Source organism: Centruroides sculpturatus, unplaced genomic scaffold (assembly GCF_000671375.1).
Source record: "Centruroides sculpturatus isolate CEXI.00-Female unplaced genomic scaffold, Cexi_2.0 scaffold1781, whole genome shotgun sequence".
In the NCBI taxonomy this organism is placed as follows: Eukaryota; Metazoa; Arthropoda; class Arachnida; order Scorpiones; family Buthidae; genus Centruroides; species Centruroides sculpturatus.
In genome coordinates, this window is record NW_019385998.1 from 53,239 (window position 1) to 68,248 (window position 15,010).

At 30.3% G+C, this 15,010-nt stretch overlaps 1 protein-coding gene across 2 annotated transcripts in view; it reads left to right on the forward strand.

Annotated features, from left to right (window-relative positions):
- Positions 1-15,010, forward strand: part of LOC111613009 (prosaposin-like) — a 67,074-nt gene that overhangs the window by 44,295 nt on the left and 7,769 nt on the right. For both annotated transcript variants that reach the window (XM_023354303.1, XM_023354304.1), the window contains 4 exons: positions 1,961-2,020; positions 5,952-6,189; positions 10,140-10,267; positions 10,361-10,541. In XM_023354303.1, coding sequence (XP_023210071.1) covers positions 1,961-2,020; positions 5,952-6,189; positions 10,140-10,267; positions 10,361-10,541 — 607 coding nt within the window. The remainder of the gene's footprint in view (positions 1-1,960; positions 2,021-5,951; positions 6,190-10,139; positions 10,268-10,360; positions 10,542-15,010) is intronic.

Genomic DNA, 15,010 nt, shown 5'->3' on the forward strand with positions numbered 1-15,010 from the left:
ATTTTCAAAATAATTCTCCACCAGAGGGATAAGACCAAAATCTACATTTAACAGCGCATTTACCAAGTGGATATAAAGGCCTGAAATTTCCTAACTGGACGGATGAAAACTCAAGACGTCTGTAAGACCACCAGTTCCAACTTTATACTTTATTGTTTTAATTGGATATTTTTGTGTGTTTTTTATGGAATCTTTTAACCTGACGACCTAGTAGCCTCAAAAGAAAGGTCCGATCTTCGAAGGTGTTCTGGAACACATGATAAGAATAAAGGTGGTTTTCAAAAAATATTTTTGGACAGACTGTGTCTTCTTTGATTAAATTAAAATTATCATCCGGCAAAATTCTACAAAAGATTAAATTTATTAATATAAGAGATGGCAACTCACAACTACTTATCCTTACTTCAAATTACTTTGGGTTAAATCTGGTGTTATATTGGATTATTAAAATGTTTCAGGTTTTGTTGTTATATCTATATATATATATATACGCATGCAATAGTAAAGGCATTTGCCTGCTCTGACTGACCTAGGTTTGAGTTCAAATAGGCAGTAAAGTAGGCTTACCAGATAAGTTGTGTCCCATTTCTCACCAGCTGGCAACCTCCATTGTGAACCTAGTTGAATCCACAATGGACATAGAAAAAAGTCTCTGCTGCATAAGTGTTAAAAAAGTCAAAAACAAAAATAAATTCAATATCAAAAATATAGCAATCCTTTCTAATCCAGCTCCTATTTTAACTAAATGTAAAAAAAACCTTACCACTGGGGGGTATTTAAATTTCTTTACTAAACGTTTTTCGAATCTATTTATGAGCTCTTGTCGGGTAAATTGTGTTCGAATTTGGAAGAACGTCGAACATTTCTTTACAAATTTAAAATGAAATTAACAAGAATATAGTTAATGAATTTTTTAACATTCTGTTGAACTCCAGCTGTGTTTTGAAGCACTTTTCAATTTTTTATACCAACCAGTTCTAGATCCAGATAGAGAGAACACATGCTAGAAATAGCAAACCTAATTTGCAACTCTTCATTTTTCTCCTTCAATAACTGAATTTTTAAACAATGGGATGCCATATCTGGCCTTTTATGAGAACTAGTGGTAAGGAATAAAGAAAACCAAGTTATCCCAGAATTTGAAGAGGACATATTTAATGTATAGAAGATATATTGATGATGTATTTATTTTATGGAGGAAGGAAAATAGTATTTCCAGATTTATAGATGTAATAAATGACAATGAAAGATTGAAGCTAAAACTTATACAAGTACTAAGTTATTTTTACGCCTTTTACAACGATTAGTGACACAACTTTGTGCTGGAAATATTTGTTACCTAACGGGTACTTTACAGCACAGCGCCAGTGGATGCAAGGGGTGACCTGAAGGACGACAAGCACTAAGTACACAACTTCCTGTACACAGGCTCAGTTAGACCACTGTAGTTGTGTGTTTACATTCTTCCATTCGCAGCAATAATGTGACATCAATGGATGGAAGGGTAGCTACCAAAGTGAAGAGCGGTCAAGCACTTCCTACCGCTGTAGACACTTTAGTTCAAATTTCCAGCTATAGATTCCTTATATCAAAACGTTCAAAATTTCATCCTCTACAATCCCCCAAAATTTTTAAAACGTCATTCTGATACATCCTGTATAAAAGTATATATAGGATGTTCAGATTTTATGTATCAATATATGCAATTTAACAATTTTTTTCCATTTTTCTTTGATAGACATTAGAGTTTCTACTGTAGTAACTTCTATCCAGTTTGAAATAGTTTTTACTAAAGTCTTGATCAATCTATGACTTTTAAGTATTATAATGAATTTTCAGTTATGAACAGATTTTATTCTATAAATAATTGCTTCTTTTATTCAATATATTGATGTAATTTTTGAGATTCTTTTTTCAGTTAATATAATATAACTAACATAATTAATTTATTATTTTGCAGTGTAAAGAATTAGTGAATGATTATTTTGATATGCTTTATGATCTACTGGATCAAGTTTTGGTAAGTTAAGCATTTATTTCATGAACATTTTTAAGCTACTTTAATTTTCATTTTTATATATCTTGCTCGTTAGATACTTACTGGAAGTTGTACAAGTGTGTATAATTAGTGTAACAGAATTTATTCATTTATACTTTATTATTATGCATTTGATTTAACTTGTCATTTTGAAACTTTGAAAATTTTATAAAAATTATGTTTCCAAGTGTATATGTGACTTAGTTGCTATTAATGTCAAATACTATACTGAATCAAAGTAAATACTTAGTTACTGAAACATTTTATTGTGTGTGCAATATTAATGTACTGTACCTAATCAGAAACTTTCTAAATAAAGATAATATGACTGTTTTCTGAGTATGTTATAAGTTTTAAAATAATTTTGTGTAGTAATGTATGGTATGGTATTTATGGAAAGAAAAATGCTGGCACAATGAATACCTTATCCGTTACCTAAAGGTGTTTTTATTTTACACAGATTCTGAGTAATTATTGATTTTTATTAGCATAGATATTTGGTATGGATACATTTGACATATTTTGTTTTGTTAATCTATATATAAATGGGAATGTTTTTTATTTGTTCACTATGCACTTGTAGACCATTTGACCAATTTCTATGAAATTTAGCAGTTACATTCATATAATTCTAACTTAACTAATGTCATACATCCTGTCGCAAAATATCGATTGAATTTCTACACATCAATTTCTGTCTACATTTCATTTTTTGGCTTTACATATAAATGTCATCAATTGGTGAACAATTTTAAAAATAGACAGATAAAAAATTTATACACAAAAGGATGTGACCAATATAGCAACACATCCCTGATATGTTATTGGAGACAAAATGTAAACAAATGTAAAATCACTTGATTTAGTCATTTCTTAAGTTTTAATTAGTTGTTACATAATAAAAGAAATTATGTAAATAATCACTTATTATATTTGATTGTTGTATAAGTTTTCCACAATTCTTATTGTTTTCATTATATTAGAACTTATTAAAGAGAATAAAGGTTTGATTTATATGTATGTCTAAGAGATGGTATCAACAGTGATGTAACTGGAGGAGAGCTTAGTTAACTTTGCATTCTTCATTAAATTTTGTAGGCAGGCCACATTGCATCTTGTGCTTTCTCAATAATAAAATGATGTTTGTTCACACTTATGATTGACCTGATCTATTTATTACATCTATATGCAATGTTAAATGGAAAGAAATTCAGGACAAGTTACTACCTGGACAAACACATTCATAGACATGACCTTGTAGCCAGAGTTTTTCACTTAAAATTATTAAAATTGATGAACTTAATCTCAAAATATAATATTTTTGCACATGTCTTATGCTATATGCACACCATTGAATGACAAAAAAAATGACTTCATGCTCATATTTTTATTTGGCTGGCCAATAAAATTCAAGCTGATCAAATTAATTTCATTATCTCAGCTAAACTTCCAGAACCCATTGCAGACGAAGAACTCTTTGAAATAGTTCAAACTCAAATAATGCATGGTCCATGTGGTTTTTTTTTTAAATTTTAATTCACCTTGTATGAAAGACAATAAATGTACAAAACATTATCGAAACAGTTTATAAAAAAACAGACAGGACAAGGTTGTTATCCGTTATATCGCAGAAGAAAACCTGTTGGAGGTTTTACAAGATTTGGACTTCATGAAATTGATAAAGATGGATAGTTGTAGATCAAAACGAAATTGTTAGGTATCCAACAGAGTTCTTAAATTCTTTGAATATCCAGGATTGTCTCCTCACAAACTACAACTTGAAGCACCTATAATATTTCTACTGGTCATTGAAGCACAAATATAAACTGGTTGTGGCAAGGGTGAATATGATTTTAATCTTAGGATACCTCTTTTAACATCAGAGGTGCCATTTCAATTTAGACAAATACAGTTTGCAGTAAGACTAAGCTTTGCCATGTCAATTAACAAATCACAAGAGCAAACTTGAAAGTTGTTGGTCTACTAATGGAGAGTAAACAAATACTTAGCAGTTCCTACCCTAGAGCATCCTAAATATGGTTGAGCATGAGAAAAACATTCTTTTTGTAATTACAGGCTAATTTCAAGAAGAATGTTTTTTTTCATCATCAACCATATGTAGGATGCTCTAGGGTAGGAACTGCTAAGTCTTTGTTTACTCTCAATTTGGAAAAACATGCAACATTTTATATAAAGAAGCATTATAAATTTTATTTTCAAATTCACCATTCTTTGATACATGTTTTGTTTATTTCTCACATCAGATTTTGTTAACTTACTAAATAATTTCCTGAAAAAATACTAATCTACACATTTCAAATCTAAACATTCTGTTTTTTGTCCCTAAATGGAAAGAATCTGCTCAATTTTCACTTTTCACTGCTTCATAAATTATTTTCATGGTAATTTATACCAGGCAACACATGCTTATCTGCTAGTATCTGTGTTGTGATGGACTGTTTTATCCTTTACACATATAGTTATAAAGTTAGTTATATCATTGTGGTTTTTCTTCCTAATACTGTCTATGAATTAATCTGAAGTGTGTGTGTGTGGTTTGTTTTTTTGTTGTTTGTGCAAGTTTTTTGATTTATTTGATTAAATCTATAGAAATAATACATGCATGCTAAGTACTTGCATTCTGATGTAGTGTCTACAGTGTGACAAATTACATTTTTTTATATATGTTTTTTGTTATCCTTTTTTGTAACTTTTTTAATCTGATCTTGTATAGCAACAATGAATCTTCTCTTCCCAAAGAGATCAAGCCAGTTGGTAATTTACTGCAACTTTCAATGTAACTAAGATTAAAGGGAAGTACTGTATACTATAGAAGTTTCTGAACTGAGGATTATTTAATATGTGATGTTTTTTAATATTTTTACTAAATTACTGTTTTATGTAATTGCTTTTTGTTTTTGTAAAAAATTATTCGTAGTAAATGTTAGTTAAACCTAATGTTCCTCTTTAGAAGAGACAGATTTTATGATATTATTTATGCTTAATGTTTTCTTCTGTAATTGTTCTGTTTCTCCAGTATGTAATTTTAAATGGAGATATATGAACATTAAGATGACACGTTTATTTTAATTATTTTGTTTTCGGATTTGGTATTACTAAATTTAACCTGTTACATTTTTTTAAATCTATAGGCCAAATAAAGCACTTAGTCAAGTAAATCCTAAATATTTATAGATTTCCATTTAATTAATGGTGTCTCTGTTTCAGTGTTGTATAGGTTATTATTATTAACCCTTGCATCCTTAAGGATGGGTTATTCCTGACCATGATAGCTATTTATTTTTAATTATTGGATGACTTTTAAAGATTGATATGCTCTGCCAGGACATTCAGGATTGTATGTCTGTGCATCTTTCATGTTTTTATATGATCAGTTAAGAGTAAATCTGCTGGTTTTTGTATTTACTTTGTTCATGAACAAATTCTTAAAAGTCTGAAACACAATCTCTGCACTAGCTCTCCTTCTTAATTTAAAAAACTTTTTTGTTGAGAGAAAAAAATTCTTTCCCGTTTTTGTTTGTTTTTACTTCCAGTTTTTACAAGTGTTATAATCAAAGCTTGATCCCCTGATCTGACACTTTAATTAAATTTTTAACACGTGAGCTCGAGTCTTGCTGGGGTCTCAGTAGATTCAATGGACCATAACTGTCAAAAGTAAAGAGAAGTAAAAGGAGCTTGCTACTATCAACATCTGATGGACATGTTGAAATTTGTGCCATAAATGTCACAATTATATTTATATCAAAAGATTTGTTGTTAACAGTAATTTTGAAATATATAAGAAATTATTGTAGTTTTTAAAATTGTTTCTTGAATATATTTTTCTTTAGTTTAGTTTACATAGTTCAAAATATAAATATAAAACATTTGTAAAATATTTTTCTTTAATTAGAACCCTCAAACATTATGTACATATTTGGGACTTTGTTCTTCAAGTAAAGTTGAAGCTAAAATAATAATAACTCCTTTAATTAAAATGTGGAATGGTAAACATGGTGAAAGAGTACAACCTTCAACACAGTCTGGTCCCATAACGTCTCTTCGTAATTCAATTCCTGCAGTGAAAATCTTGCCTAACTATATTACTCATGAAAATAAATACAATAAAAAAGAATCAAATGATATTAAATGTAAGTATTTTTCATCTCAACTTAAATAATAATTCTGAAATTACTATTATGTTGCACTAACCTTGTATAGCTTTGCAGTTTATTTTAGAAACGTAACACTAACATTTTCGATCCATCCTAGGACCACCTTCGGGTGTTCCATAAAATTTTTCTGGTGCGATTTGAGTTTGGTTTAGCTTCCGATTTTAAATGTTTTAGTTTCAAATGTTTCTATCTTCAAATTTAAATTTAAAAAAATAAAATCACTGTACAAGGTTTTATTGCAAAGCTATACAAGATTAGTGCAGTGTATTAGTAATTATCATTTTGTTTGATGGGTGGATTTAATATTAACTTTAGGCACTAATTAATGTCAGTAATAGATAGTTGTTGTTTTATATTTATCCAAATTATCATTTCATAAAGTTTTAGTAGTCTTTTTTTTAGCTAGTTTATATTAAAAAATTTCAACAAATTTTATAGATCTATATAATTTTGATAGGAAAAGCTTCTTTTAAAAAAGCTTTAGGTTAGGAACATTGAAGTAATATATTTTATTTTGATAGTCAAATCTGATAACTTAGAAAACGTTAAAGCCAATTTTTAATACTTATTGCATATTTCATTACTGTAAATTCTCAGTAATTGCCTATGGCCAGTCACATGTGGCACTGCTGTTTTGAATTAAGTTTTTATTGGAAAAGTTTCACTTAATAATTTATGGGTGATTATGTGAGACTGCTGTTATAAGAATAATCAGGAAAGATTTTTAATTGAATTTTTCTATTTAGTTTGGAATAATAATAAAAACTTTTGTTCCAAATTTCTTTGTGTCATCATTTCTTGGCAATTGAAACACAAGACTGTTTGTTTGTTTTTCTTTTGTTGTTGAATATTTCTGTAAGTTTGTAACATTTTTCACTAGACTTTTTTAATGGTTTATCAACTTCTCTATTTCTGTTAGGTTAGAATTACTAATCAGTTTTAAATTCACAAAGTTTCAACGCTATATTTTAAAAAAAATTTTATTGCAATATTTTCTGACAAATCGTAGTGATTATTTCCCCCACCAATTCAAGGTTTGTCACAAGTTACCAAAACTTTGTTAAAAAGTGTCCAGTAATAATAAATGCACTAAATACTGGATAATATTCAAAATACTTATACAACAAAAAATCCAGCTTTTGAAACACAATGATGGAGAAAAACGAACATTTTCGATTGCTTCTAGCAATTATTCTCAAGTTAAAGAACTTACTCAGAAATGTATATCAGAATAGAATGTGTGATGGAATGTAATATTTAAAATATAAAACAAACATCTGATTGGCCATTAGATGTCACGCATTTGTATTGTGATGTAAATATCTAGACATAAAAGTAATATTAAATATCCAATAATGCCCTTCAAGCTAGGAATAATGTGTTGTTTTCCTTGTAGTTGATAGCCGAGTTGTTTATATTCATTTTGTAAATTTCCAGGTACTAAGTAGAGGAGGCTTCCATGTATGATGAATGAGACATGCATTATCTATGTCGGAGATGGGCAACCCGTGGCCCGCAGTAATATTTTTTGCAGCCCAAGTAAAATATGAATAAATATATTAATTTCCCAGCTTAAGGAAGTATGCAGCAAAAATTCAAATCTTATTTTCTACAACTTATGTATGTGAATAGTTTTTCCACAATGAATTTAGTAAAAATTAAAACAAAAAACCAGCTAACAGACACATTGAAACTAATTTAAAGCCAGCAGTGACTAATATTTAGCCAAATATTTCTGATATATTATGTTTACATCAGTTCCATAAGCTAAATTAAGTATACCTATGCTAATTTATAATTATATATGAATAAATAATTCTGATTTACCAACATTTTTTTCATCTTTTTTCTTGTATGCGACCTGTGTCAGTTCAAAAGTTTTGCAATGCAAGCCTTACATAGAAAAAGGTTGTCTATCCCTGATCTACATTCACCTGCACATCCTCGTCTGAGGCATATGTGGCTAAAGCTGTAGTAGTTTGCCTTTTATTAATTGAAATAAAATGTTTTTGGAGACATGGTTTTTATGAATGTGTGGTAGCCCCAATGTTTTGAGTTGTCAACCGTTCCTTTTGTGACCATCAGGTGTTAATCTTTGTCAGGACTGACACCATTTTAACATCTGTCAGGATAAGAGGGTTACATATGTTACGCGAGCGGTCGCAGATGTGATAGTTCAGGCGGATGGAGTGAAAGACAGCATACTGGAAGTGACTCGCGCAGAGACTAGGTTAACGTAACAACAGTTTAATGGGTACTGATAGACTATACATCTTTTACATTAAGTGGTTAAGTTCTTTAGACGAGGAATAATGCGCAAACAAGAGAGAGAGTTTACAATTTCAGTGTGGCGATAATTACTTTGAGGTCGTGTAAGCCTTTGAGGTTCAACAGTTTCGAATCGGCGACGTTGATAATAATTTTAATAAAAGGCACTTAATTCGTTGGGTTTCTGATGAAATAATCCAAGGGTTTGGCACTTAATATGTTCGTAGGTAAATCCAAAAATGTGCACTGCACAGACACGATGAGTTGGAACAAAAAAACTTCTAAGGGTCGGATGAAGACAGTAACACGGAAAGAACGTCGACGACTGCGACAAAAATAGGTTTGTAGCTATATTCATTTGACAACTTTTCAATAATAGGTCAGAAGGTTATGTGAAAGTGTTCTTTAGCAACTGAGAACTTGCTGAGTGATTAACTCCCAGGTGTGAAATTTGATACTTAACCGATAAAATAGTATTGTTAATGATTCAGGTCAGGCAGTAGTTTAGTAAACAAGGCTGAGTCTCTCACTTTTCCTGAAGTGGTATGGAGTGTACTTCCAGAAGGAACATCTTATTGTGAGGGTCCTTGGTGTTTCATATAGATGGTGGGGTTCCTCTTGTAGGCCAAGGAAAGGTTGTTGTCTCCTGCCACTTCTTGATATATAGCCATCAGGGTCTTGTTATACTGCATAACCTTGAATTTATGTTCTGCCTTTCTCATATTTTGGTATTGCTCCCCATATTTGTTTTATCTTACTAAACATTTTATTAATGTAGGTGGGTACTCGTGCTGGATAGCCTGCTGTTTTATGTATCACAGTTCATGAGTTCCCTCCTTGAAAGTAGAAGTCTGTGAATGCCCCTTTTACTGAGGTTCTAAAAGCCACTACTTCATATTGGAAGGGATCATGTGAGGAGGATGGGATGAAAATTGGATTGTTTGTGGGTTTGTGGTACACTGGTGTGATGTGTTAAATTCTACCATCCTGTATGCACATGTTGATATCCAGGAAATGTGCAGCAGATGTATGATGCTGTTTCATGTGTTAAGTGGACACCAAAAGATTGTTGTTGAAAGAATCGTTTTCAAGTATTTTAAAGTTTCTTGTAGACTGTTGGTCACTGGCCTCCTATTTATGTGTCCACATCCATCAGAGTGGGAACGAGAGCTATTCAATCTGTTCTACAATTTTTGTGGAGCCTTTAATTGAGCAATTGGCAATTACAAGAGGATTTACAGTATAAATTATTTGCTTTTTGCTATAAAATCTATTATTTGGCTTATTTAAATTTCACTTAAAAGCTTTTCTTGGCCAATTTCATTGGCTTTTTGAAACAAATTTCATTATTGTCAACTTATTAAAGTTATCAAGATTACATTAATGAATAAAATGTTTTCCAAGAAATTTTCTCCTTCTCAGCTGTAATGATTAAACAATAAGAACTTAAGTTTAAAAGTTCGAGTTTATATTGATATATTTATAGATGTATGGTTTTTTTATTTGCATTACTAAATATAAAATTGATTTATATATTTACTATTGCTTGAATTGAATTTTTGTTTTAAAAAGATTGCAGGAATTTAAATATATTAGCAAATTAAAATATTTAGTGTAATGGAATCAGACAATGAATGTATTTTATTAATTTGTTTTAGCAATTATAAATCAGTTACCAATAGAAAGGTTGGGACATCCAATTCTTTCTTTCAAGCAAGATACAGACTGTGCCTTCTGTAAAGCTGTGATGTTTTTTCTAAGTAAAGATATCAGTCAACGAAATGAGGTTGGTTGTAATTTTTAAAGCTTCAATGTTTTATTTTTAGAAGTTTGTAAGTCTTAAATTTTTTAAATTTTTCTTTTCCTGTATTGTTTAAAGAAAATCATTGAAGATTCTTTGGATAAAGTTTGTACAAAATGGATTCCGAGTTATTCAAAAGAATGTAAATCATTTGTGGATAGTTACAGTAAGAAAGTTGTTGAATTATTACTACTTGGTGTGAAATTTGAAGAAGTTTGTGATCACTTGAATACTTGCAAACCAGAAGAAAAAATTCTGGGTGAGCATGGTTTACCAAAATGCTTTTGAGAAATTCGCTTTTGATTAATATTTAATTTTTAGATCATATTTATTAAGAATATTTTTATTGGAGACTAAATTATTATTGTATGTAATAAATTTATCAGATTTTGATATGTTTTATAAAAAACATATTGTTTGTAATAACTGACTTTGTAGAGAAATAACTGTACAAAGTCATCTTCAACCATCAGTTTGATTTTTATTTTAAAATAAAAGTTTGAAATAAAAATAATAATAAAAATTATTTTTATTTCAAACTTTATTTATAACAATATAATGCATAATAAAAAAATACATAAAAAAGCAATGAAACATATTAATTTGGTATACAAATAGTGCTTCAATCAGTTTTTAAATTAAGAAATTGTTTTTTACTGAGTTTTTTCCTGAAAGTTCAAATTAACTTATTACACAATTCAAGATACACACAAACTCTCATTTCTCATTTATATCTTGGTGCAACAAAAGATTTAATTTGGTCAATAGAAATTGGATCTGTTTCAGGGGATATAGGGTGACAGGATGGGATAGTTGTGCGGTAATTTGCTTCTAGAAAAAAGGAAAACCTTTAAATAGCCAGGCTTGTGAAATTTGTGCATAGATTTATGGTTGAAGAGAGAAGAGAAAACTGCGCAATGAAATTAAACAATGTTGCAAAATAAATCTGTGACAATTAGTGTCAATGGACTAATTGTTTGATTTTAAAATAAGATAGAATCTAGGAGAAGTTAGAAGCTCCCAGATAAAAAGACCATGTGCATGTCCAGTAACAGGTTTGATTTATCTGTTTTCAGGATGGATCAGAGAAGTTCATTGTAAGTTAACTTTTTGGATGTAACCATTTTTGTAACAAGAAAACAATATTGTACCAAAATATATAAAGCCATGTACCATCAGGGCCAGAGCATACATCCTAAAAATTTTGTGAATTAGTCAGTTTTTCATTTTGTAAATGTGAGTCAACTTAAGTAATCCTTGAGTCACATCAATCACTTTCAAAAAATGCATTTGTGTACTTTATATGACATTATAAGTTGAAATATATTGCAGATACAACTGTTAAGAAATACAGCATTGGTACTGTATATGTTTATAAATAACACTTGGGGCAACCTGATTTTTTCATTGTCCCATGCTCAAAAACATTATTTTGCTCTTCCCAGTTTGCACTAAATTTTGGAAAATTTTTTATATTTACATGTTAAATTATAAATTTAGCCAAAATTTTAGCCTTTTTCGCTTTCAAAAAAAATTATCCAGAATTTGCCCACAATTGTTCTGGGCATAAAAAAATTTGTGTATATCTCAGCTTGTCATTTTTCACCTATAATTTAGAAATGTAGGCATCAGTATATGACCATCTGCCCACCCTGATAAGACTCTGGCCCTTCAAGCCTGCCTACCTGTCAATGAAGTTATGACTTGGCAGAGCCAATCCAGTAAGCTTATACTCATTCAAGTTGTGCACATCTTAACCTTCACCCAAGAGAAGAGGTTCAATTTTGGTTAGATTGTTAGCCACTGTCACAGTATTTGCATTCTAGATCCTGTATTCTCGTATACCATACAAATATTACTAATAGTTCAATGTCAGATTTCAGTGAATCAGATTTGCCAACAAAATGTTGTGAGTCAGAGTTGTGGAAATATTAAATTTGACGCATAAAAGTGCGAGTAAACGAAAGCACTTATAAGCATGCATTCCCTGGCACTCAAATTCCATAGCTCATAAACTGGCAGCATATAGAGCCCTACTAAAAAGAACAGTTATTCAATCAACTCATGGTCGGCACAGAAAAGAAGAAATTAAAGTGATAATAGAAGCAGCACATAGACATGGGGTCCTGCAAAAAAGTGAAGTTGGTGAAAGCTTGTCTAAATCAACTAGATATAAAAAGCAAATAACAACTGAAGTAAAAAATGAGGAAGTTAGTGTTGCATAGTATTGGGCAAACTATAGCACTGATGATAACATTGAATTAGCAAAACAATATAACATCCAAGTAGTAATTAAAAGATTACCCTTGGTTGTACAGATAATTATAACAGACAGAAGTAGTGGCAGAAGTTAAAAAGCCTGGAATCTATGCCATTAGATTAAGCAAAGGAAGTAACAAATTTTTCTACATTGGATCCACTTACAGATCAGTGATTCTTGGGATCAGAGAACAGTTTGAATCCATTCCCCACAAACAGCATGATTTTAACTCAGTGGGCCCTAGAAGAAGTAGAAGTATGTTGGAAACAATCCATAGTACTTAGAAGCTGGTATGACATTAAGAATATAAGAATTCTGGAGCAATGTTTTATTTACATGACTTGTTCAGTTTTTTCAAGTCCTCTGTTCCTTAGATGGATTGGAGTGTTAGAAACATGAAATTGGAGATGATATAGTTATACAAAGTGTGAAAATTTTCACCTGAACTGAGAAATGATGTTGATATTGCAAACACATGAGTATTGATTTTAACAAATTGGAATGAAAATGTATAGTTTGAATTGTTCAATTTATCAAAAATGTTCAAATTCAGTTGGAACAGTGACTTGTGGGTTAAGAAGCTGAAGCGATCCTAAAACAGGACAAAAATGTTCCTTGATGAAAAATTTAAGCAGTTGACTACTTGAAAGTAAGCATTTTGTAAAGATAATATGGAACCAGAGAAGTACAATTACAGCTCTGAATGAAATGAATGTTGGGACCTTATCAGAGGTATAGATCATACTCAGTCAAAAGAACCATAACTCTACATGTGATTATTCGTCCCAAAATCAATCTATCGATACTTTCAGGACATGCATGATTGGGAGTCATTCCTTGTGCTCTGCTAACACTATCATGTTCAATTGTTTAGCCCATGTGTCTACGCCTGCTTTGACTTGACTGTTTGTGGCATACTTGATGTTATATAGTTCTAGAAGGTGTGGGTGCTCTCTTCCATGCAGGCACTGAGGTGCTTGCTGTTGTTTGCATCAAATCATGTGACTATATGTGAAAGGAGATAGTTTTAATACATGTGTGAAGTGTCAGTCAAGGCAAATGACAGCAAGCCTTGATCAATGCAGAGTGTGGAGTAAGGTTTCTCATTTCCCGGTCTTTTGCTTGTCCCTGGATTCTGGGATAAAAGTGAACTGTTTCCCGAAATTTCGGGATTAATTATTTTTAAGATATACAAAATATTGTGAAATTAAATGATACAATTATTTTTGATTTTTTAAAGTAATTTAATACATTCTGCAACCTCCATAATCATATTAATAATACTGTGTAAGATACATATTAAAAATTACCTTTGAATTACATAAATTTTCACAAATAGAAAAAATTTATTAAAAGTTTGCNGAAATCCCGGGATATAATTAATTCTTTTTAAGATATAAAATAAATCTTAAAATTGAATGATATAATTATTTTTCATTTTTTAAAGTAATTTAATACATTCTGCAACCTCCATAATCATATTAATAATACTGTGTAAGATACATATTAAAAATTACCTTTGAATTACATAAATTTTCACAAATAGAAAAAATTTATTAAAAGTTTGCTGGAAACTGCATACTACTATAACAACAACAACTACAATGCTTTGAAATGAGTTGAAAATTTAAAAAAAAAAATGAATCTAGATGAAACTTCTAACTTAGAAGGTAATTTTTGTTATTTAAATAAAACATAATACAAAATTTTATTGTAAATTTTTATAATAAGATTTTAAAAAGCAAAGATTGTCAATATTCCAATCAATCAATCTGATTCTTTAGTAATGAAAAGTCTCGCTACTGAGAATGCCCTTTCCAATTTAATTGATGTTAGTAGAATCGTCTTTAATGCATTTAAGAGAAGACAGATGTTATATGTTTTTTTTCACTTGTAGCATGGAAAATTTAGTTTGTTTTCAAGATTGTAGTACTTCTTTTGCTCTCTAGTATTCTTCATTTGTCTACCTCAGCTGCTTTAATAGCGGCATCGAGTTTATAGCCCGATTAATTCAGCAATTCGTTTGGCTTTAATAATCGGGTTTATGAAGAAAAACTTTATACTTGCAGACTTCGTACTCATTTGTATCCTTACCCAATTTGCACAACCTGGCATTAGACAGTTATTGATGCTACCGGACATGGTTAAAAATAAAGACAGCATAAGCGCAATTATTCCAGATATTACGGGTTTTGACAAGTAAATAATTTTTAGAGTCCTGCTACAAATAAGCTACGTATTGATTATTGACAATTTGTGACATGCCATAAGGAGGAAAAATTAAAAAAAAACTAATAAGTAGGTTTAAAATTAATAAATACAAATGTATTCTGACAGTTTTTGTGTTAATTATACTCTCTATTTGCAAAATTTCCTCAACCTTAACACAAAATAAGAAAAAAGTGAACTTTTAAGAAATTTGTGGGATTTCCTGGGTTAACAAAACAACCGGAATCTCGTTTGAGAAA